The sequence below is a fragment of the Hypanus sabinus genome, chromosome 10 (assembly GCF_030144855.1).
Source record: "Hypanus sabinus isolate sHypSab1 chromosome 10, sHypSab1.hap1, whole genome shotgun sequence".
NCBI lineage: Eukaryota > Metazoa > Chordata > Chondrichthyes > Myliobatiformes > Dasyatidae > Hypanus > Hypanus sabinus.
Window position 1 is genome coordinate 22,269,532 of NC_082715.1, and position 26,722 is coordinate 22,296,253.

The 26,722-nt window shown below is 41.2% G+C and overlaps 1 protein-coding gene across 1 annotated transcript in view; it reads right to left on the reverse strand.

The window, feature by feature from the left end:
• Positions 1-26,722, reverse strand: part of LOC132400263 (triadin-like) — a 264,638-nt gene that overhangs the window by 203,458 nt on the left and 34,458 nt on the right. The window contains exons 8-9 of the mRNA XM_059981238.1: positions 26,575-26,619; positions 4,338-4,385 (exon numbers count right to left, since the gene is read on the reverse strand). Coding sequence (XP_059837221.1) covers positions 4,338-4,385; positions 26,575-26,619 — 93 coding nt within the window. The remainder of the gene's footprint in view (positions 1-4,337; positions 4,386-26,574; positions 26,620-26,722) is intronic.

The window sequence follows — 26,722 nt, forward strand, 5'->3', positions numbered from 1 at the left end:
GGACTGTATGACCTAAATGCGCTCCTACTTTGAATGTGTAGATGTCATAAGTTGTAGAATCACAGAAAGAGTAAGCATAGACAGTAACACTTCTGCCATGATTATCGTCAGCAACTACCCTACAAGGCTGTGTTCTCATCCACCTATACACTCATGACTGTGCAGCTGGATTCTGCTCTAACTCCATCCACAAATTTGAAGATGAAACCACCGCAGTGGTTCGAATCTCAAAATAATGAGTCAAGTGCAGGAAAGAGATGGACAATCTTGTAACTTGGTGCCATTCCAACAACTTCTCCCTAAGTGCCTGTGAAACCTAAGTGCTGGTCGGTAACATCAGGAAATGGATGGTAGACATGTTCTTGTTTACACCAGTGAAGCTGAGGTTGAGATGGTTGTGAGCTAGGTTCTACCAATAGCTTGTCTTGGTCCGAGCATGCAGATGCTATGGCCATGAATATGCAGCAGAGCTTCTACTAATCCAGGGGGATAAAGGCATTTGTCATGCCCCTGTTGATCCTCACCAATGCACAAAGTTTAACCTTAATAAAGCAGGAAAGGAAATAACATGGGAAATATCTGATTTTATTGCAGGAGTCATTCCAGTCTTCTATTGCGACTCCATCAAAATGCTATAAATAAATATTTCTCTCATTTTGCTGAAGTAATTTTGGAAACACAGTTGTCTAATTAAACTGGGGAACAGGCTCAAGAGGCAGAATACTTTATCTTGTAACTATTTCAATAATTTTCAGAGATTATACACCATGGTTATCCATTTAAATATATGTCTGATGATATTTGTTGATACACACTCAGTGTCCACTTTATTACGTACCTGCTGTAGCTAATAAAGAGGCCAGTGACTGTATGTTTGTGTTCTTCTGCTGTTGTAGCCCAGCCACTTCAAGGTTTGACATATTGAGCATATAGAGAGGCTCTTCTGAACACCTCTGCTTTAAAACATGGTTACTTGAGTTACTGTCTCTGCTTGTCACCTTGAAACAAGTAGGCTATTCTCCTCTGAACTCTCATTAATAAGGTGTCTTTGCCTGCGAAACTGCCACTCACTGCATTTTTTTTTACAGTTTTTACACCATTCTCTGTAAACACTAGAGGATGTTGTGTGTGAAAATCCCAGATCAGCAGTTTCTGAGATACTCAAACCATTCTGTCTGTCAACAACAATTATTCCATGGTCAAAGTTACTTTGATCATATATCTGTCCAATTCTGATGCTTGGTCTGAACAACAATTGAATTTCTTAACATGTCTGCATGCTTTATGCATTGACGTGCTGTCACATGTTAGGCTACTTTTGATACAGTTGTGGGCGGGGGGGTGGGGGGTATGACCTACCAGGGAGAAGCTGCCGTGACCAATCTCTGGCACTGAGATTGGCTTTGCAGCTCAGAAGGGAATAGGGGGAGAAGAGGCATGCAGTAATGATAGGAGGTTAGTGGAGGAGCAGATAGGAGATTCTGTGGAATCACAAACAAGAGAAAATATGCAGGTGCTGGAAAACCAAGTGAATAGATGAAGGGTCTTGGCCTGAAATATTGACTGCTTATTCTTTTCCATAGATGCCAGCTGGCCTAGAAGATGTTGTATGTGAAAATCCCAGGAGATAAGTGCTACCTGGCCTGCTGAGTTCCTGCAGCATTTTGTGTGTATTACTAGAAGATTCTGTGGAGGTATATAGATACCCAGATGGTACCTTGTCTTCCAGGGGCCAGGGTTAGGGCAAGAATTAAGAGAAGAAATTAGACCAAAAATTTGTGTAAAGTTAGAAGATTGAGAAGCTTTTAAAAACCAACAGAAGTCAACTAACAAGTCATTAGAATTGAAAAGATAGAATATATAAGTAAGCTATCCAATAATATTAAAGAAGATACCAAAAGTTTCTGCAGGTGAAAGAGAGGTGAGAGTGGATATCGGACTGCTGGTAAACAACACTGGTGAGATAGTAATGGGCCACAAGGAAATGGCAGATGAACTGAATAAGTATTTTGCATCAGACTTCACAGTGGAAGACACTAGCAGTATGCAGGAATAGCGAGAGTATCAGGGGTCAGAAGAGTGTGAAGTCGCCATTGCTACAGAGAAGGTTCTTGGGAAACTGAAAGGTCTGAAGGTAGATAAGTCACCTGGACCAGAGGGTGTACATTCCAGGGTTTTGACAGAAGTATCTGAAGAGATTGTGGAGGCATTAGTAATGATCTTTCAAGAAACACTAGATTTTGGAATTTTTCTGGAAGGTTCTTAAGTGGGATAGTGAACAGCCAGAGGTCGTGGCCCACATAGGTACCAAAGATGTTGGCAGGATGAGCAACAAGGTTCTGCATAAAGAGTTCAGGGAGTTAGATGTTAAGTTAAAAGGAAAAACTCCAGGGTTGTGATCTCAGGACTGCCATATGTGCCACATGCTAATGAGGCCAGAAATAAGAAGATTATACAGTTTAACATGTGGCTAATGAGTTGGTGTAAGACAGGTAATGTCCATTTAGAACAGAGATGAGGAGGAATTTTTTAAACTAAAGGAGAATGAATCTGTGGAATTCATTACTACTGGTGGCTGCGGAGGCCAGGTCATTGAGTATATTTAGACCATAAGGTAAAAGATATAAGAGCAGAATTAGGCCATTTGGCCGATTATGCGGAGTTTGTTAGGTTCTTAATTAGTCATAATGTCATGGTTATGGGGAGAAGGCAGGAGAATGTTGAGAGGGATAGTAAATCATCCAAGATTGAATAGCGGAGCAGACTCATTGGGCCAAATGGCCTAATAGTGCTCCCGTGGCTTATGGTCTTGTTAGATATTTCCATTAACAATCAGTTGTACAGTTTTAACTAATAAAGTGGCAACTGAGCTTATATGTTAAGGTTTAATGTTTGTCATAAGAATGGTCTCAGTTTTTGCCTTTCCTCGCACATAGGTACGAATTGATGTTGTATATAGTTTCACAGGCACAAACTGTGCTGAAATGGCAGAGCTGACATGATGCGCCAAATGGCCTAGTTCCGTATCTATATCCTATGATCCAATGGTTTTAAGTATACAGCACATTTACTGTGGGAGCCAAGGTGATAATTTCAAGTCATTAACAATGCATAGCACAAAAAGCAGCACAATACCCACCTGTACACTTTGCAATGAGTGATGAATGTCAGCACATTGTCCATTACATCTGGGGTGTGTTTGAATTTAATGGAAAATGTTCACCTTTAGCAATGCTAATATGGCTCCACAATCCAGAGGTATTTTGAAGTACTGCTTTGTGCTTTCACTTAATTAGTAACAACATTGAAGAAAGGTAGAATTCTCTTTTTCAGAAAATCCTACTTAAATTACTGAAGATAAAAATTAAAAACCAAAACCAAATTAAAGCTCTACCAATTATCTCAATCCATGTTGCTTCAGCTACAAATGCCTTTAATCTTTGGTCTTAAATGGAATAGAACTCCAATGAACCTCCAATTTAGAATTATCCCTTATTCCTTGTATTCAGCCATTTTTGGAAATTGCGTGGAGTGAGACCTTGAAGACTTCAGTGTTCTGCGGGAAAATTGACCTGAAGTCTTAGGTTCGTCTTCTGCATTCATGCTAGATCCACCATCACTCTAGAGGAGAATATGTTTCAATCCTCCTCCTATTAGCTGGACAATCTCCATTCGCGACTTGGTATCCAGGATTCCAGTGACACACTGATATCAGCATCTCTTAGGCCTGCCTTTGGACTCATTGCTGTTTAACACATGTTGCCCCAGACTTAAGCTTTATTAGGCCCAAAACCTCATTTTTTAGTATGTTTTATGTTGCTCCCAGCATGCTATTTTAATTATTCATCAAACAAGTTTAGTCATAGGACTTGATGGTAATAAACCAATAATTTGAAAGCAATCATCTCTTATCTAGTGTGGCTGGCTAAGCCATTAATTCTAACATAGCTGTTTTGGTATATGTTAGTGAAAAATCAAAGCAGCACCCCTGCACTCACCACTCCCCTTGTAAAGAACTTACCTCTGACATCCCCCTTATATTTTCCTCCAATTATCTTAAAATTATGCCCCTTTGTGTTAACCATTTCCACCCTGGGAAAAAGGTCTCTGCTTCTTCACTCTATCTAGACCTCTTTTAATTTTGTACATCTCAGTATATTTAAAATAACTTTTATTTTGATGTTTTCTGCTGTTTAGATTTTTCACTAACATTACAAAAACATCTGTGATGGAATTAATGGCTCTGACAGCCACACTAGATATAAGATTATTGCTTTCAAATAATTGTTAGACCGGTGTTTCCATGTGACAACTTTCAGATAATAGAAACACTTTACCTTTTTCAGCAGGCGGAGCAGTCGCGTGTTTCTGTTTCTTTACTTTTTCTGTGAAAAGAAAATGACATCTTAGCTTTTTATCTCTCCCTGTTGATGGATCAAGGTTAATGTGAAGGAAATGTTCCTTCTTGCTAGAGAACCTACAGCAAAAGGTCACTGATTAAAAACATGGCATCATACAGTATGTACAATAGCAGAGTTCTGGCAGTTTTTTTTTCTCTCAGAAGGTTGCAAAAGTCATTTGGGAATATTTTTTAAGGCAGAGATGGATAAATATGGGAAGCAATAGGGTAGATTTGAATAGGGAGTCGTAGTTGCAAATGGACCAACCTTGATCTTGTTTCTTTGAAGAACATACATGAGGGACTGAATGAACTACACCTTCTCCGAGTTTGTATGTATAAATGTCATCAGTTATGCACTCACTGAAATAGTAAGGATTGCTTATCCTCAACAATGGTGCCCCACAATACATTTTTTTCAGAAATGTTCCACTTGGAATGATGACCAAATTGAAACTCTACCAATTATCTCATCTCCAAGTTGCCTTTAATCTTTGGCCTTAAGTGGAACAGAACTGCAATGAATCTCTGATCATATAACCATATAACCATATAACAATCACAGCACGGAAACAGGCCATCTTGGCCCTCCTAGTCCGTGCCGATCCCTTAATCTCACCTAGTCCCACCTACCCGCACTCAGCCCATAACCCTCCACTCCTTTCCTGTCCATATACCTATCCAATTTTACCTTAAATGACACAACTGAACTGGCCTCTACTACTTCTACAGGAAGCTCATTCCACACAGCTATCACTCTTTGAGTAAAGAAATACCCCCTCGTGTTTCCCTTAAACTTCTGCCCCCTAACTCTCAAATCATGTCCTCTAGTTTGAATCTCCCCTACTCTCAATGGAAACAGCCTGTTCACGTCAACTCTATCTACCCCTCTCAAAATTTTAAATACCTCGATCAAATCCCCCCTCAACCTTCTACGCTCCAATGAATAGAGACCTAACTTGTTCAACCTTTCTCTGTAACTTAATTGCTGAAACCCAGGTAACATCCTAGTAAATCGTCTCTGCACTCTCTCTAATTTATTGATCAGAATTATCCCTTATTTGGTCAAGCGGCAGCTGCAACTTCAGTATGTGACGGCTTTAATTTATGTTATAAAATTGGATATGCAGTCCTTCTGATCTTTCACAGATATATGGAGATGAAACTTTTTTTTTACTGAATGCTGATTTTAACTCTACTGCAATTTGGAGATGACTTGGGAGTTTGTAATGATCTATAATAATAATGCAAGGTGGTTTCAGCTAAGGGTTTGATAAAAAAAAATATATTGGCACAGATATTCAAAGTTCAAAGTAAAATTATTATCAAAGTACATATATGTCACCACATACAACCGTGAGATTCATTTTCTTGTGGGCTTACTCAATAAATCCAATAACCATAATAGAATCATTAGAAGACTTTGTGAATAAAAAAAATCTATTCAAAAAAATTTTCAATCTAAGATTGTTTTTTGAGGCATTGTAAGTGTTGTTACTTTGATGTACCTGTGTATTTTTGAATAAGAATAATATTAAAAAGATTTGAAAAGAAAAGAATCATTAGAAGACTGCACCTCACAGGGCGGACAACCAGTGTGCAAAAACAAACAAAAGAAAAAAAATAAATAAGCAATAAACATTGACAACACGAGATGAAGAGTCCTTGAAAGTGAGACTATAGGTTATGGAAACAGTTCAGTAATGGGACAAGTGAAATTGAGTGAAGTTATCCCCTCTGGTTCAAGAGCCTGATGGTTGAGGAGTAGTAATTGTTTCTGAACCTGGAGGTGTGAGTCCTCAGGCTCCTAGACTTTCTTCCTGATGGCAGCAGCGAGAAGAGAGCATGACATGGGTGGTGGGTGTCCCTGATGACGGATGTTACTTTCCTTTGACAATGCTCTATTCAGATGAGCACAATAGTGGAGAGTGCTCTACCCATGATGGACAGGGACGTATCCACTAATTTTTGTAGTACTTTTCGTTCAAGGGCATTGGTGTTGCCTTACCAGGCTGTGATGCAGCCAGTCAATATACACTCCACCACACATCTATAGAATTTTGTCAAAGTTTCTGAAGTAATGTTGAATCTTTATAAACTAATAAAGTAGATGTGCAGCAATTCTTTCTTCATAATTACACTTAAATGCTGGGCTGAGGACAGGTCCTCTGAAATGAAAACGTTGAGGAATTTAAAGTTGCTGACCCTCTCCACCTCTGATCCGCCAATGAGGACTGACTCATGGATCTCTGGTTTTCTTCTCCTGAAGTCAATAATCAGTTTCTTGGTCTTGCTGACATTGAGTTGTTGTGGCACCACTCAGCTAGAATTTCCATCTCCCTCCTGTATGCTGATTTAGCCTGCAACAGTGGTGTTGCCATCAAACTTAAATATGGCATTGGAGCTGTGCTGAGCCGCACAGTCATTAGTGTAAAACGAGTAGAGCAGGAGTAGAGCAGTAGATCACACAGCCTTACGGGGCACCTGCACTGATGGAGATCATGGAGGAAATGTTGTTGCCACTCAGAACTGATCGGAGCCTGCAAGTGAGGATATCATACACAAGAGGGTTTTGAGGCCAATGACTCAAAGCTTCTTTGTTAGTTCTGAGGGAATTATAGTATTAAATGCCAAGTTGTAGTTGATCTGGAGAATCCTGAGGGAACAGGCAAAGAAATAGCATCTGCTGTGGACTTGTTGTGCTAGTAGGCAAATTGGAATGGATCCAAGTCGCTTCTCAGGCAGTAGTTGATATGTTTCATCAATCTCTCAAAACATTTCATCACCGTGGATGGACATACTATGGGACAATTGTAATTGAGGCAGCTTACCAATTTCTTCTAAGATGCTGGTATAATTGAAGCTTGCTTGAAACAGTGGGTATCTCAGACTACTGAGGCAAGAGGTTACAGATCTAAGTGAACACTCCAGTAGGCTAATCGGCGCAGGTCTTTAGTACTCAGCCAAATACCCCATCTGGGCCAAATGCTTTCCATGGATTCATCCTTCTGAAGGATTCTTTCACATCAGCTTCAGAGACTGTGAAGTGCATTCACTGTAAAAAGTACTTATAAACTTATGAACAAACATCTTAGGAAATCTAAGGATTGTACCTATAATAGTTCTCCTTTATATTCAGCACATTATAGCTCTTCAAAGAGTTAGAATAAATTGGTGAAACAAGATGTCTTTTTCAAGAAACCAAGTCAACTTTACCTGATTGTCTTCATTTTTTCCAAATGTCTTGCTGTAACTTTTCTAGTAAAAGAGGACAATATTTTCCCCAAGAACTGACCCATTGTTTCCTACATTGTGACACTCCCTTCTTGAACAAAGTGCATGCATTTTCTATTGTCCTGTCTAATGGAAATCTGCAAGACCAGTATCCTGTACTGATGCTCCCTCCATTCCATCACAGTACTGTATGACCACGGAGGGTCACAGCAACATCCTGACAAATAGGAACCACTTCTGGTACCTCGGGAGCCACCACTTGGAGAAGGACAGCGTTGATGAAAGTGGTGAATATCATCAACGTGCCAGTATAGAATTTGGTTAAATGAGGAAAAAGGTATTTGAAGATAAGACCTCAGATCTGGAAACAAAACTCATGATCTACTGGGCAACAGTATCTCTCCCCTCCTTTGTGCTTCAAGAACTGAACTACACACAGAAGGCATAACACTGTCTCTGCAAAATCCCCGAACTTTAATGGAAGGACAAGCAAGTCAATGTCAGCACCCTCTCCTGAGCCAAAATCCACATCATTAAAACTCTAATTACTTCTCATTTGGCTACATTCAGCAGAGCACCATGTCATTCACATGCCTAATACTTTTGCAAGAACTGCCGTGGGAAATGATTACCATTTGGACAGACCAAAGAGTTCAAGAATGTGTTCAATTATACCTTGAAGAGACGCAATATTATCTGGAACACACTTACTCAAAGTAGGGAAGGGGCATCTGAGATGAGATCAAGTATTCAAGGCTATGCTTTGGAAGCTCACAGATGTCCTGTGTAAGTGGCAGAAGGTGGGCACTGCCTCAGCATTTATCCATCCACCCATCTCATTAGCCATGTTTTACCTCATCACTGGAAGAGTCTACAGTTCTTACACTGATCTCATCAGTCACATCCAAAACCACAAAACCAGAGCTGAGGCGATTCATTCATGATTTCAAGGGACTGCCTAGGAAATTGAAGAATTCCATGTACTTCTTCACTCTTCCCATACCAGAGCATACTGTCTTAATAGAAGTGTCCTTACAAACAGATACAAAAAAAATTAGCAAATCAACTAATCAGAGACAATATCACAGCTGCACTCAGGGGAGACATTACAGACCGTTTGGGTAGAACTCAAAAATAGGAAGGGTGTAATCATACAGACACCTCCCCCCCTCCCTCCAATAACCACCGGAACATATATGTAAACCAATTAAGGAAATGTGTAAAAATAAAATGGTTGTTAGTCATGGGGGGATTTCAACTTCCCTAATATAAACTGGGGCCTTCTAAGTGCAAAGGGTTTCAACGGGGCAGAACTTGTTAAGTGTATCCGAGAGGGTTTCTCAGATCAATATGTAGACAGTCTAATGAGAAGAGTGGCTACACTGGACCTGGTGTTGGGTAACGAGCCTGTCCAGGCGACTGACCTTTCAGTGGGTGAGCAGGTAGGGAACAGTGCCCACAATTCCCTAACTTTTCGGATAGCTACAGTTAAGGATAGGTATGGTTCTTGCAGGAGAGTGTTAAACTGGATTGTGTTAAACTAATAGTACATGGTACATGTAGGACTTCATTTATGTGCCCAAAACTGATGCTACAAGATTTCCGATCTAGGTTACCGGTATGAAACATTCGTAAGTGAACTTTGGTGGCATAGTTAGTATTAAGCACTAAATGCAACGGCTTTGAAGGGCGACACATTAGTGTAGAAGGAGGTGACAATAGAGCAGCGGTTAGCACTTAGGCTTACAGTGCCAGCAATCATGGATACAGGTTCAAATCCTGCCACTGTTTGAAAGGATTCTCCCTGTACATTCTCCCTGTAACTATGTGAAAATCCAGTTTCCACCCACATTCCAAAGACATACTGTTAAGTTTAGTGAGCTGTGAGCAGGCTATGCTGGCACTGAAACCAGGGCCACACTTGGACAATGTTAGTAGTTGACACAGAAAAATACTTTTCACTATATGATTCAACGTTTTGATGTATGCATGACAAACAAAGTTAATTTTTACTTTTAAATGTTGAAGAATGTATTTTTGCACGCAGTACGTTAGTTAAATGGTTCTTATTAGCTAATATGCTGCCGTGGTGAATGCCACAGAAATGCATGGATTCGCACAAAGCTATTTCAGCTCATATTGTTGAAGTTCGGACTACAATTCCAATGCCCACTGTGAGCAGTCTGTGCATCCTCCCTTTGGAATGCACGTTTTTCCTCCCAGTCGCTCCAATTTCATTCTACAATCCAAAGACGTACCAAGTAGGTTAATTAATCATTGTAAATTATCCCTTGATTAGGTTTGGGTTAAATCAGGGTTGCCGACGGTTTCTGGGGTGACGCAGCTCACAAGGGCTAGAAGGGCCTAGTCCAGGCTGTACCACTAAACAAATAAATAAAATAATAGATTGAGCACTCAGTAATTGCACCCATCTGCAAGTGTTCAAACCTGCAGCAAAGCATCACATGAGGCATGCGTTCAAGGTTAGAGCTGATCAACGTGGCTGTGCCGGAAGCTAACTTGGTGCTAAAGGGAAGCCTCTCAAACAGAATGAAGGGAAATGCAGAAGGTCAGGAAGTAACACTGCAGCTATATACTGTCACACCAAATCATTAGTGACTTTGGCAGGCGAATGCAAGCAAACTGCTTGTCCGTACACAGTATCATAAGAACGATACAATACAAGAGAGTACATGACATCAAAAAACAAATGAATCAGAAGAATTCAGGAAAAGTAATTTGGCCCGGTTGACAGTAAGCTATAGTCCTGTATTTGTCCCCTGCTTTCTGGATGAGTCACTCTGTCCTATCCCATCTGGCACATCATATGCCAGGTTGCTGTTTATAGACTTAGTTTTGGCATTTAGCATCAAAATACTCCAGAAACTGTCCTCACTGGGCTTCTTGACAGAAAGGCCACAGGCAGTTTGTGTGGGCAGCAATGTCTCTAGTCCCACGACGCTGAGGACTGGTGCTCCACAAAGCTGTGCACCTAGCCTGCTGCCATTCACACTGCCAAAGCATGACTGTGTTGCAGGATTTGGCTCAATTCATATCAAGTTTGCGGAAGAAATAACAATGGTCGGCCTCATCAACAATGATGAGTCTGAATACATCGAGGAAGTGGAGTGACTGGTGTACTGAGGTGAGGACAACAACTTAAGTCTGAATGTGGAGAAGACCAACGAAATGATAGTGGAGTTTATTAAGGTGCTGATGAACCATCCCCATCTGTGAATACATGGCTCCTCCGAAGAGAGAGTTAAGTGTGTCAAGTTCCTGGGAGTTCATATCATGGACGTAGAAGCATAGAAAACCTACTGCACAATGCAAGCCCTTTGGCCCACAAAGTTGTGCCAAACATGTCCTGACTATAGAAATTACTAGGCTTACCTATAGCCCTGTATTTTTCTAAGCTCAATGTACCTATCCAAAAGTCTCTTAAAAGACCCTATTTTATCTGCCTCCACCACTGTTGCTGGCAGCCCATTCCACGCACTCACCACTCTCTGTGTAAAATACTTACCCCTGACATCTCCTCTGTACCTACTCCCCAGCACCTTAAACCTGTGACCTCTTGTGGCAACCATTTCAGCGCCGGGAAAAAGCCTCTGACTATCCACATGATCAATGCCTCTCGTCATCTTATACTCTCATCCTCCGTCGCTCCGAGAAAAGGCTGAGTTCACTCAACCTATTCTCATAAGGCATGCTCCCCAATCCAGGCAACATCCTTGTAAATCCCCTCTGCACCCTTTCTATAGCTTCCACATCCTCCCTGTAGTGAGGCGACCTGAACTGAGCACAATGCTCCAAGTGGGGTCTGACCAGGGTCCTATATAGCTGCGACATTACCTCTCGGCTCCTAAATTCAGTTCCACAATTGATGAAGGTCAATACACTGTATCGCTTCTTAACCAAAGAGTCAACCTGCGCAGCTACTTTGAGCGTCCTATGGACTCGGACCCCAAGATCACTCTGATCCTCCACACTGCCAAGAGTCTATATTCTGACATCATATTTGACCTACCAAAATGAACCACCACACTTATCTGGGTTGAACTCCATCTGCCACTCTCAGCCCAGTTTTGCATCCTATCAATGTCCAGCTGTAACCTCTGACAGCCCTCCACACTATCCACAACACCCCAACCTTTGTGTCATCAGCAAACTTACTAACCCATCCCTCCACTTCCTCATCCAGGTCATTTATAAAAATCACAAAGAGTAAGGGTCCCAGAACAGATCCCTAAGGCACACCACTGGTCACCAACCTCCATGCAGAATATGACCCATCTACAACCACTCTTTGCTTTCTGTGGGCAAGCCAATTCTGGATCCTCAAAGCAACATCCCTTTGGATCTCATGCCTCCTTGCTTTCTCAATAAGCCTTGCATAGGGTACCTTGACAACCTCATCTGGTCCCTCGATATCACCTCCCTGAATAAGAATGCACAGCAATGCCTCCACTCCCTGAGGCAATTAAGGCAAATAAGGCTCCCCTGACACATCTTAATTAAATTTTACAGCAGCACCATTGAGAGCATTATGGCAAGCTGTATCTCCATCTGATATGGGAGCAGCTGAGCATCAGAATGGAAATCCCTACAAAGGACTGTGAGAATGACCGTGAGGATCATAGGGGCCTCCTACCATCCATCAGTGACATTTATCAGGAGTCCTGCATACTCAGAACCCTTAGTATCCCACCCATCCATCCAGGATCCTCTTTGACGTTCTACCATCAGGGAGGAGACTACGGTGTATAAAGACAAGAACGGTGCAGATGGGAAACAGTTTCTTCCTACTGGGTGCCCACTTGTCTTTTCGGTAATCACTTGCTAGGAAACTCTTGTCCAACCTTGAAGTTCCTTATTGATATACTTGGCAACTGACTGAACTGTTTATTCCACACATCCCTCTGTAGATCTTATTTTTAGGAGGTCTATGCAAGACCTCAGATTCCATCTCATGAACAGCATTGCAGATATTTGATTTGTCGACACACGAACATAGTTCCAATACTCAAAAAGGAAGTTGTCCATTTTGTGTTGTAGAAAAATCTCCTCCTTGTCCATAACTTTAGTCCTCAGAGTGGAAACAGTCTTGAGGTTGACCTCAGGCCAGTTCAAATGAGCATCCACAGCAATCGGGAACATGGAGTCCATGAATGACCCAGCAAAGTCAAAATATGATCATTGCCGTGGAGAAAACAGCCACTCCCACGGGTGTATTTAGAACTTTGTGGCATCCCGAACATCTTTTGGTCAAATCTTCAATCTGTCTGTTTCCAGCCACCACATGTAGTTCCCAGCGAAACTCTTCATCTTGACTGTAACCAGGTATCTTTCATGCAGATTTTCAAATACTCTAGTATGCAGTTTAGAGGGAAACTCAACACGATTCATAGTGTGTACTAGAATGGCACCAATGCCATGAGGGGACACATCGCATGTGTCCTGGGATATCTTGGAGCACTCAGTCCATTGCTCTTTGCCAAATTGCTAGAGATGATGCAACGCCAAAGATGAGACAATTATAATGGAACAGCCCCTTGTGAGTGTGATTGTGAGGAACTTCTTGGTTGACTCGTCAATCTCCATTTGCAGATAGGCTTATGACAAGTCAATCTTTGAAAACCTCTCTCTGCCTGCCAAAGCTGCAAAATTTTCTTTTATTTGTGGCAGGGGATACAGCACAGTACACAGCACAGGGTTGACGCTCATTTTGAAGTTCTCACTTCTCACTGTTCTAGCCTTCCCATTGTTGATCACTGGGATACTGGGTATGGCCCAATCACTCCACTCAACCTGAGAAAGATTGCCAGGTGCATCCAAGCTCTGAAGTTTAGCATCCATTTTAGGATGTAGTGCGTAAGGCACTAGACACGCTTTATAGAATCTTGGTGTTGCTGCTTCATCTAGTTCAATTCTGGTCTTCATGCCTTTGAGTTTACCAATACCCTTCTCAAATATCTTTTCATTAGTATTAAGCAGTCGTGACAGCCTTCGTTAGTGCAACCATTGCCTGTTGCCTGTTAATTCCCTGTTGATGACACATTGACAGCGTTGATTGTGTGTCAGTCTAGTTGGATTTTCCTCAACCATTCTACTTAAGAAGTGCTGGCCCTCCACTTTTCAACACATAAAGCTCCAGGTGCAGTGTTTTGTCTCTATACATCACATTTTCTTTCAGTTTGCCTTTGGGAGAAACTTCTTTGCCTATGTAGGTCTTTAGCATGACTGAGGTCTTTTCTCACGGTAGCTTAGAAAGCAGTCTGTTGTAGTCAGCCTCTGCAATTATAGACAAAGCTCGCCTTGTATCCAGCTCTATTTTAAGTTTTACATCTGACAGATCTATTGTGATCCATATGATTCTGTGATCTACTTCAGTAATGCTATGCAGTTCTAGGCATGACAGCTCACCTTTGTCAAACTCTGTGATGTCTGGTTCAGTTTCACATTCAGTCACTGTGCATTTGTTTAGTTTTGTGTTTAAAACTTTTCACTTGGTGTTGTTTTTCTCTTTTGTTGTGTTTTTTGTCTGATATGCACACTTTGTCTCTGTAACCTTGTCTGTGACACTTTCTGCAAACTTTTTCTTTGACCCAACAGTCACTTGCATCATGGGAGGATTTGCCACATCGATAACATTTCTGGCTTTTTGCACCATTCAGGAACATTTTGTGTGGTTTACATTCTAAATAGTTTTTATGTAGTTCTGATGTATCCTCTTCTGTTGTCTCCAACGATGTTGTCATGGTCAATGCCCATTCTAAGTTGATTTCTCTTTCTGACACTAGACTCTTTTGAGTGCTTTGACCATGCATGCCACATATAAGCCTGTCGCTTAATGCATCAGAAATCAATCTCTAAAGTCATAGTACTGGGAAAGTTTGCACAGTTCTGCAAAAATATTCTGAAATACTTTCATCCTTTGACTGGTGTCTTTTGTGCAAGCTAAATCTCTCAGCTATTACTAGCAGTTTACAGCTCAAGTGATTTTGTCAAATTGCAACAATATCGTTGAACATCTTGATTCCTGCCTTTTCAGGAGTTACTAAACTGTAAAAGCCTATATGTTTTAGCACCCAGTAAGCTAAGAAGTGCGGAGAGCATCTTTTCCTCATCCATGTCATTCGTGTTACAATACAGTTCAGCCCTCTCGATATATGGTTCCCAGTCCTCATCAGCCCTATCACATTTGTCATCTTTCCTAACTAACGCTTTGTTACTTTAACTGTGATAGTTGTGCATCTCTCACTGTGTACCATGCACTTACTCACACATTCCTTTCTTAGCGTCCCTGACGGCCTTCACTGCACTGATTCACTTTTCCCTTTTGCTGTCTCTCTCCCTTCCTCTGAATTCTGTCGTGATGTAACAATTGATGCAGTTGGTGATACTCGTTGACATTCAGGATGGTGTTCATTGCTAATTTGTCATGTGGGTATCTGTACAACTACACATCAATTAAAAAAAGCACGCACATGCAGGTGAGGTTAACTGATATATTCATTTGCAGCAAGAGAACAACAGATTAATGCACAAGTTATCAGTCAATAAGTAGTGCTAAGGGAGTCATTGCTCTAAAAGAAATAGGTCCATACATTACGGTATACATGTATATAGTTAAATAATAAACTTGACTTGTCTTGACTTGATTTGTTCTTCAAATTGGAAATGGTAATCTAGAAAATAAACTGCATCTTCTTGGCATCGAAGTGGCATTAGCAATCTCCTTAATACCATTTCACAGAGCTTGAAAAGGAAATCATTGTGCCATTTCCAAAACAAAATCAGATGGTTCCCTCGTATGATACAACTCCATTTCAGAACCTGGGGGCATTTGGGTTAAATATCACCCATTAGAAGCACAATTCTAATACAGGAAGTAAGCTTAATAAGTCACACAACACAGTCAGCAATTTTGGTGACTGAGGAATGTCCATAAAGAATGGCTGGATTGTATATCGATGAGAGGGAGGTGGCTACATACTTTCAGGGGACAGAGGGACCTTCACAGACTTCTGAAGGACTATATATGCAGGAGGCACCTTCCTGTTCAAAGGTAACTATGGCAATAGGTTACAAGAAAGGTATCTGTAAAAGTAATATCTTTCATTATGAATGCCTGTCCTTTGGGGAATTTTGCTTGGTAGCTAAATGTCTCTTCCAGGTGCAAATATAGAAATTATCTTCCTCAGAAATAGAAGGTTCACTACTTTACTGACAGAATTTTTATTGATTCCTACCATGTAGAAGTAAACAATAAATTTTTGTATCTGGCACAAATCATTTAAGACAGCCTGCAAGTATCCTGAGGTAATTCTAACAGCAAGCGCAGGTGCTTACGCTGTTACCACCGTAGAAGTTAAAGCCACTTCATTCTCATATGCATTGCCTCAGGATCTCTGCAAGCTGTGTGTGATGAGATATTCTGCTTAAAGTACTTGGATCCTTGCAATACTGAAAAAGCTGAAGAATGTTCTATAAGCAAAGTGGGGAGTATTCTAGTTTTGACTGCATTGCCTAAAGTGGAGAAATTTTGTGGCACTAACATTCTTACAGACGATTTCTCAACGACTTCCAACTATTAGTGGGCCAACTCTTCTGCAGATAGCTTTCTCTTGGTTTTAGAAGCACAGAAATATAGAAAACCTAGAGTCCCACAAAGTTGTGCCAAACATGTCCCAACCTTAGAAATGACTAAGCTTACCCATAACCCTCTATTTTTCTAAGCTCCATGTACCTATCCAAAAGTCTCTTAATATACCCTATCGTATCCGCCTCCACCACTGTTGCCAGCAGCCCATTCCACGTACTCACCACTCTGAGTAAAAATCTTAACCCTGGCATTTCCTCCGTACCTACTCCCCTACTTATTCACTTCTAATCTGTTGAAAATTATATATCTACAACAACACATAGGGAGTCTATACAGTTGGTTGAGTCCAAGCTGGGTCTCAATATTACCCTTCCCTCATTTCCGTGTACCCTTGCACCTTATTCTCTCTCACACTTGTCCATCTACTTTGATCCTGTTTGCTGTTAACTTACATAAAAAGATAAATTATAACAACCAATTACATTTCACATGTTTGGGATGTGGGAGGAACTCAGGGCAACAAGAGGAAGCTCATGGGGTCATAGAAGGAATTTCCAAACTCGGCTCAGAGAGCATTTGAGCTCAGGATTGGAACAGAGAGGCCACTTCATGGTCACCTGCTTCATGGAGGCTAATTGTATAGTCAAGGATGCCTGCCACACTAGCCATTCCTTTTATTCTCTTTTATAGAGTCATAAAGCACCACAACCCTGAAACAGGTCCTCCAGCCCATTTAGTCCATGTCAAGCTATTAATCTGCCCAGTCCCATCAACTTGCACCTAAACATTAACCCTTTCCACCCTTTCCATCCATATACCTATCCAAATTTCTCTTAAATGTTAAAATCATACCCACATCTGTCACTTCCCTTGGCAGTTTGTTGCACACTCTCACAAATCTTCTGAGTGAAGATGTTCCCCTTCAACATTTCACCTTTAATCCTTTAGCTTTAGACTCACCCAACCTCAGTGCAAAAAGCCAGTTACAGTTAACTTATCTACAGTCCTCATAATTTTGTATACCTCTATCAAATTTTGCATCATTCTCCTACACTCTAGGAAATAGAGTGCTCTATAATATGCCCTCTCTTTGGCTTTTGTGTTGGCTCTGTCTACCTATAATGCCATTTTCAAGGAATTTTGGATCTGTATCCACAGATCCATCTGTTCTACTACATTCCTCAGTGCCCTACCACTCACCATGTAAGTCCTATCCTGGTTTGCCCTCCTCATTTTTTTTTATTACAACCTATGTTTCTCGTAATAGTCTGAGATCTTTCTGCAAACCTGCTCCTCAGCAGATGAGCTCCACAGTCTGTACTGCCTGAGCACTGCTGACATTGTCCCTGACTAATAATGTCACTTCTCCTCCTTTCCCCTTTAATCGTTCCCAGCCCATCACAACTAAAACAACAGAACCCGAGGACATTGAGTTACCCTTCCTGGCACAATGTCTTAATTCCATATGCTGATCCATGCCTTAAGATCATCCACCTTTCCTACAATAGTCCTTGCATTGAAAGATACACAATTCAACCTTTTGATTCCTGACTTTGCATGTAAGCTTAACAGCTTCTTTCCCCACCGCTCCTGCTTACTTCTTTTGTACTCTCACATTCTGCAATCCCACATCTTCACAGCAACTGTAGTGCCCAAAATGTCCTGACTGCCCCCTCTCACAATCCTGCTCTCCGACTACACAATCCAACATCTCCTCAGGGATTGTGGTGTGCAGAATGTTACTGCCCCCACTCACTTCTTTTGAAATCTTACTCTCTGACTATGCAGTCCACATTTCTTCAGGAATTGTGGTACGCAGAAGGTCCTGACTGCCCCTGCTCTCCTATCTTCTGGGAGAAGATACAGGAGCTTGAGAGCCCTGACAACTAGAGTGCAGAAGAGTTCCTTCCCAACTACTATCAGAAGTCTGAAACAATCAGACATCTTGGCCCAAAAGGTCGACTGTACTAGAAACATAGAAAACCGACAGCACAATACAGGCCCTTCGGCCCAGAAAGCTGTGCCAAACAAGTCCTTACCTTAGTAATTACTTAGGGTTACCCATAGCCCTCTATTTTTCTAAGCTCCATGTACCTATTCAGGAGTCTCTTAGAAGACCCTATCATATCTGCCTCCACCACTGTCGTCAGCAGCCCATTCCATGCATTCACCACTCTCTGCGTAAAAAAACTTACGTCTGACATCTCCTCTGTACCTACTTCCAAGCACCTTAAAACTGTGCCCTCTTGTGCTGGCCATTTCAGCCCTGGGAATGAGCCTCTGACTATCCACATGATCAATGCCTCTCATCATCTTGTACACCTCTATCAGGTCACCTCTCATCCTCCGTCACTCCAAGGAGAAAAGGTCGAGTTCACTCAACCTATTCTCATAAGACCTGCTCTCTAATCTAGGCAAATCTCCTCTGCACCCTTTCTATGGCTTCCACATCCTTCCTGTAGTGAGACAACCAGAACTGGGCACAGCACTCAAAGTGGGGTCTGACCAGGGTCCTATATAGCTGCAACATTACCTCTCAGCTCTTAAATTCAATCCCACGATTGATGAAGGCCACTACACCGTATTTCTTCTTAACCACAGAGTCAACCTGCGCAGCTTCTTTGAGCATCCTATGGACTCGGACCCCAATATCCCTCTGATCCTCCACACCGCCAAGAGTCTTACCATTAATACTATATTCTGCTATCATAGTTGACCTACCAAAATGAACCACTTCACACTTATCTGGGTTGAATTCCATCTGCCACTTCTCAGCCCAGTTTTGCATCCTATCAATGTCCCACTGTAACCTCTGACAGTCCTCCACACTACCCACAACACCTCCAACCTTTGTGTCATCAGCAAACTTACTAACCCATCCCTCCACTTCCACATCCAATAGACAATAGACAGTAGGTGCAGGAGTAGGCCATTCAGCCCTTCTAGCTAGCACCGTCATTCACTGTGATCATGGCTGATCATACACAATCAACACCCCGTTCCTGCTCTCTCCCCATATCCCTTGACCCTGCTATCTATAAGAGCTCTGTCTAACTCTCTCTTGAATGCATCGAGAGACTTGGCCTCCACTGCCTTCAGGGACAGAGCATTCCACAAATCCACCACTCTGGGTGAAAAAGTTTTTCTGCATCTCTGTTCTCAATGGCCTACCCCTTATTCTTAAACAGTGGCCTCTAGTTCTGGACTTACCCATCATTGGGAACATGTTTCCTGCCTCCAGTGTGTCCAATCCCTTAATAATCTTATATGTTTCAATCAGATCCCCTCTCATCTTTCTAAATTCCAGTGTATACAAGTCCAGTCGCTCCAATCTTTCAACATATGACAGTACTGCCATTCCGGGAATTAACCTTGTGAACCTACACTGCACTCCCTCAATAGCAAGAATGTCCTTCCTCAAATTTAGAGACCAAAACTGCACACAATAATCCAAGTGGGGTCTCACCAGGGCCCTGTACAGCTGCAGAAGGACCTCTTTACTCCTATACTCAATTCTTCTAGTTATAAAAACCATCATGCCATTAGCTTTCTTCACTGCCTGCTGTACCTGCATGCTTGCTTTCATTGAGTGATGTACAAGAACAACTAGATCTCGTTGTACTTCCCCTTTTCCTAACTTGACTCCATTTAGATAGTAATCTGCCTTCCTGTTCTTGCCACCAAAGTGGATAACTTCACATTTATCCACATTAAACTGCATCTGCCATACATTTGCCCACTCATCCAACCTGTCCAACTCACCCTGCCTTCTCATAACATCCTCCTGACATTTCACACTGCCACCTAGCTTTGTGTCATCAGCAAATTTGCTAATGTTACTTTTAATCCCTTCATCTAAATCATTAATGTATATTGTAAACAGCTGCGGTCCCAGCATCGAATCTTGCGGTACCCCACTAGTCACAGCCTGCCATTCCGAAAGGGACCCGTTAATCACTACTCTTTGTTTCCTGTCAGCCAGCCAATTTTCAATCCATGTCAGTACTCTGCCCCCAATACCATGTGCCCTAATTTTGCCCACTAATCTCCTATATGGGACTTTATCAAAAGCTTTCTGGAAGTCCAGGTACACTACATCCACTGGCTCTCCCTTGTCCTTTTTCATAGTTACATCCTCAAAAAACTCCAGAAGATTAGTCAAGCATGATTTTCCCTTCATAAATCCATGCTGACTCGGACTGATCCTTCTACTGCTATCCTCGTAATTTCCTCTTTTATAATTGACTCCAGCATCTTTCCCACCACTGACGTCAGGCTAACCGGTCTATAATTCCCTGTTTTCTCTCTTCCTCCTTTCTTGAAAAGTGGGACAACATTAGCCACCCTCCAATCAGCAGGAATTGTTCCTGAATCTATAGAACATTGGAAAATGATTACCAATGTGTCCACAATTTCTAGAGCCACCTCTTTAAGTACCCTGGGATGCAGACCATCAGGTCCCAGGGACTTATCAGCCTTCAGACTCAACAGTCTATCCAACACTGTTTCTTGCCTAATATAAATGTCCTTCAGTTCATCCTTTACCCTAGTTCCTTTGGCCACTATTACATCTGGGAGATTGTTTGTGTCTTCTCTAGTGAAGACAGATCCAAAGTACCTGTTCAACTCATCTGCCATTTCCTTGTTCCCCATAATAAATTCACCCGTTTCTGTCTTCAATGGCTCAATTTTGGTCTTAACTATTTTTTTGCTATTCACATACCTAAAGAAGCTTTTACTATCCTCCTTTATATTCTTGGCTAGTTTACCTTCGTACTTCATTTTTTCTTGGTGTATTGCCTTTTTTGTTATTCTCTGTTGCTCTTTAAAAGCTTCCCAGTCCTCTGGTTTCCCACTCATCTTTGCTATGTTATACTTTTCTATGTTATACCTTCTCTTTTATTTTTATACTGCCCTTTACTTCACTTGTCAGCCATGGCCACCCCTTACTCCCTTTAGGATCTTTCTTCCTCTTTGGAATGAACCGATCCTGTACCTTCTGCATTATTCCCAGAAATACCTGCCATTTTTGTTCCACTGTCCTCCCTGCTAGGGTATTGTTCCATTGAACTTCGGCCAGCTCCTCCTTCATAGCTCCATAGTTCCCTTTGTTCAACTGTAATACTGACATATCTGATTTTCCCTTCTCCTTCTCAAATTGTAGGTTAAAATATATCATATTATGTTCACTATCTCCTAATGGTTCCTTTACCTCGAGGTCCCTGATCAAATGCAGTTCATTGCACAACACTAAATCTAGAATTGCCTTCTCCCTGTAGGCTCCAGTACAAGCTGTTCTAAGAATCCATCTCGGAGGCACTCCACAAACTCCCTTTCTTGGGGTCCTGTACCATTCTGATTCTCCCAGTCTACCTGCATGTTGAAATCCCCCGTGACAACTGTATCATTACCTATGTGACATGCCAATTTTAACTCTTCATCATTCATCCAGGTCATTATAAAAATCACGAAGAGTGAGGATCCCAGAACAGATCCCTGAGGCGCTCCACTGGTGACTGACCTCCAAGCAGAATATGACCCACCTACAACCACTCATTGCCTTCTGTGATCCACAAAGCAATGTCCGTTTGGATCCCATGCCTCCTTACTTTCTCAATAAACCTTGTATGGGGTACCTTATCAAATGCCTTGCTGAAATCCATATACACTACATCTATTGTGCTACCTCCATCAACGTGTTTAGTCACGTCCTCAAAACATTCAATCAGGCTTGTAAGTCACGACCTGCCTTTGACAAAGCCATGCTGACTATTCCTAAGCATATGCTTTTCCATAGATGCTACCTGGCCTGCTGAGTTCCTCTAGCGTTTTGTGTGTGTCACTTCGATTTCTAGCAACTGCAGATTTTCTCTTCTTTGTGATTCCACATCCCCTTCCTGGTAGTGCTGCCTCGTTTCAGATTCTTAATACTACCTTATTATTAATTCCATTATTGTCACCTTAACATTTCATTTTGAAGTGCCTCAGAGGCACGATAATCTTTGCAGCTTTCTCTTGTTTTGTGATCATCACTGCAGATCTTATTTATTATTGCCATGTACAATATTTACTCTCTGTGTTTTAAGTGAGCAAGTAATTTCATTGCACCCTGGTGTATATGGCAATAAACCAATCTGAATTATTGTTTCTTTTTTCTTGCAGGATTTCTTCCAGCATTTCTGGGCATTTAATTCCAAGGGAAGCCTGGCTAAGCTGCTGAATGATGCACCGTCCTGGATTTGTCTGCTTGAGGTTGTCTTGGCAGATTGTAGAAGGGGATGTCTTGTCTTTAACTAATATTCACTCTGAGCCTCCAGCGCTATTCACATCTGTTTTTGTTTTCTTCTGAGATAAGTCAACAATTTTGATTCAGGGCAAATTGGTTGAAAATCTTACCAGAAATATGTTCTAAATGTGATACCACTGTCAATATCACCAGAATGAGGTTTAATGTTAACTGCATATGTCGTGAAATTTGTTACCTTCCTTGTAGCAGTAACGAGCAGGTCTCGGCTCGAAACGTTGACTGCTTGTTTCCGCGGATGCTGCCAGACCTGCTGAGTTCCTCCAGCTTGTTTGTACATGTTGCTTTGACCACAGAATCTGCAGTGTACTTTGTGTAGATAGTGATGCAGCTGGTTAGAATGTACCCACAGTACACCTGAGTTAGTTTGATACCGGAGAAACAGATCTAGGCTTCATAAGTAGCTTGGATCAAAAAATCTGTTCTATTAAAGTATTAAAGACTGGAAAATACATTGGAATGATTAAAACCACATTGCTTTTACCTATGCATTTGTGTGGCATGGTGGAGATATACCTCTACCAAAGGGGGTGTTAGGTGCTCTTTCCATCCACTAGTCCGCAGGTCACCCTTGGGCAAGGTGTAGCACCTGCTTAGCCCCCTGATCAGGCTCACATGATTCCATGGGAGCAGGTGGTGGATGGTCGTATGAGCAGCTGGTGCATATCACATGTCCTGGTTATGCGAACACTAATGCCAGGCAGACAGTCTCTGAAGAGTATTGATAATGGCTGGGGTCACCAATTTTGTAAAGACACTGCCCAGAAGAAAGCAATGACAAACACTTCTGTAGAAAAATTTGCCCGGAACAATCATGGTCATGGAAAGACCTTGGTCACCCATGTTATACAATATGGCATATAACGAGTGAATGAATGAGACAGACACACAAATATGAAGGGAATGGTTGGATATGGATGATACACGTTTAGTACAAATTGACATCAAGATGAGCACCACATGGTGGACCAAATGGCCTGATCAAAATGATGAATGCATGGAATTCAGGAAATTTAGCTGTGAATTTTACACATTTCTTTTTAAAAGGAGCTGTTGCAATGATAAGTCCATGCTGACTGAACTTCCATTGTGACATGTATCTCACTCTTACAAAATGCTGGAGAAATTCAGCAGGTCGGGGAGCATCCAGGGAGCCTGCTGAGTTCCTCTAGCATGTTCTGTGTGGTACTTAGAGATGGGGTGCAAGCCTATGATCAACTCCTTTTCTCGCCAATCTCACCAGTTAAAACTTTGTGCAAGATTGAAATCAACAAAGACGAGAGTGGAAGGTGAGCAGGTGTTCAGCACCATCTACCTGCATGTGACCGGTCCCTCTCGCCCTCTCTTGTTCGCTACTGCCGGAGGAAGGCCTTGCATTCAACTGGTCTTTCTTTCCTCTAGCTCACTGCTGCTGGAAAATGGTGCCACAGACTTGGATCTTGGGCTCAGTGCTAACTGAACCAAACTGAACTATCTGAACTCTCCCTGACTGTTTCCAGGACTCTGTCGTTATGTTTTATATAGTGTGGGTTTTTCACTCATTTTTTCTACTTGCATAATTTGTTCTCTTTTTTTTGCACATCGGGGGTTTGATGCTTTCCTCTGAATGGGCTCCATTATATTTCTTTGTTTCGTGTCCATCTGCAGGAAGAAGAATCTCAGAGTTGCATGCCGCATACATGCTTCGATGCTTAATGTACTTTAACCTTCGGATTTCCAGCATCTGCAGAATCTCTTGCTTTTATAATCTCACTCTTACTCTGAGATTGTGTCCTTCAAAACTGACTTTATCAAAGTAAACAGAGCTCACCAACCAAGCAAAAGAAGAGCTGACCTTACTTCTCAACACAAGTCATCTTTCTGTCCAAGTTCCCACAAAATCCAATGTCATTGTCCTTTTGCTCATTCCAGACTGTTACTTCTTTTTTTTTTTTTAATAATTTTTTATTGCATTTTTAAATGATTACAAAGTATGAAAAAACAATGTATATAACCCATACCCCCTCCCCTTAACCCCTCCCCCCTAACTGCCCCATAGAAAAAAAAAAGAAAGAAAGAAAGAAAGAAAGAAAGAATGCCTGGTGGTTGGAAGATCTCCACATGCTCCATGGAGTTCGTAATAATTTTAATATGTATATTTATTTCTTTCCCCTAATAACCAATTGTTTCATCTTAAAAGCATCTATATATTTAATCCTGTCTTTTGTAAATAAGGGCTCCAAATTTTCAAAAATGTTTCATATTTATCTCTTAAATTATAAGTAATTTTTTCTAATGGAATACAACCATAGATTTCTTTCTTCCAAGAATCAGACTGTTACTTCAAGACAAAAGAAAGTGAATCTCCAAAGAATTCTATTTTAATGACTTTGAACTCATTAATTTGAAATCTAGCCTGCTTCTTTGACTTAGACTGCCCTGTCGATCACCAACTTCATGTCCCCCAGAGTTAGCACAGGCCTTGGCTCTGAAGTTAGAGCTTGGATTTTGCAATTGATTTCTCCTTGCTTTCCTTAATGGAAAAGTATGTCATTGAACTTGTTCAAAGCAAATGGAAAACTCATAATTCCTGCAATAATAGTCTTTATGATATTCCATTGGAGAATTCTGTAGAATCATAGATGCTGATCACTCCGATGAAAATCATTTAGCCTTTTGTTCTACACTGGCTCTTTTGGGAGCAATGTAAACCCGGCTCCCTATATTCTCTGATATGCTACCTCTTTAAGTATCCAGTTTTCATCCTGCTGTCTGCCTTTTCTATTGTCTTTACCAAAGCAGCCTCTGCTCCACACTTCAACACTGCCCCCCATTTCTCCCTTCCCTCCGTAATGCTAAACGTTAAATGATAATCTCTTGCCACCACGTACTTAATCAGAAGAACTAACATTCCAATTAACATTATTAATAGTAATATCTCCAATATAATGGCATTTCAAGCCTCTGTGCATCACAATTATTTCTAATGTCAGAATCTGAATCACTTTATTGTCAGCATATGGAACATGCCAGAGCTGATTGTGGTTCAGTGCCAAGCATTAAATATAGGTCAGTACCATTACAGACAACACACAATCAACAATCTACAAGACCATAGCGCAATCAGCCAGGATCAATCAACAGTTGGCACGAACATCAATAATCAACTTAAATACATGTGAACAAATGAACAGTCTCAAAAACTATCAATGGAATGCGGAGAGCAGGAAAGACCATTTAATGGATGTTCTGCAAGGGCAGTTAGGGTATTACACCTGAGTGAGTTCTGTTGAGAAGCGGGATTGCTACATGAAAGAAGTTTCAGGTAAACCTGCACCCAATGGGGGAGGAAGTGTGTCTTTGTTTGATTTTATTAAAGGAACAAGATTATTATAAAGCTAAATGTTGCATTCTGAAATTTGGTTTCGTTGTCATTAGTTACTACTCCATTATATGGCTTGTACAAACAACTAAAATGTATTTCCACCAATGGTTTCCATGGCAATAAAATCTGTATAATAAAGCTCCCAAAAATATAAGCATTATGCTAAAATGATGCCTAACTGATGTTCTGTAGTCATTCCCCTATAATAAAATGAGCATGTCCTCTCAAATGAGAGAGATGATTATAGCCTTCTGAAGTGTGCACAACTGTAATTTAGCATAATAATTTCCACGCTAGTGCCAAGAGGTGCTATATTTGCAAAGAAAGTAATGACACTTTATAGCCATCAGGAGATGTCTCATGTTTATGATCTTGATTAACTTACTTTCATGTGAGGGAGAATGCCATAGATTACCGTGAAGTACAATGTGCATTGTGGGTTAGATATATTGATTCCATTACCTTGGTTGCATTCATTAATATATTTCCCTGTATTTGTGTGTACAGCATTTTTAATTTGTCTAAACCTCAGAATAAATGAAGTGTGTCAAACCAATAAACATCAGTTTAATGAAGCAGTTCCTCTCCTACAGACTCTCAGAGTATTTTCACTCCATGATCAAAGATATAACCCGAATGTTGTAAGACAACCAAATCGCAATTACCTTCTTTCAGATCTTTGGCTGGTTTCACTGCTGCTGTAGTTTTGACTGTGAAAAGAAAAGAAAAACAAAAAGCAACTGCAATTACTTACTAGCAATAACAATATTCATTTGACTTAATACAGGAGGAGTTTCAGTGCACTGGATCAGT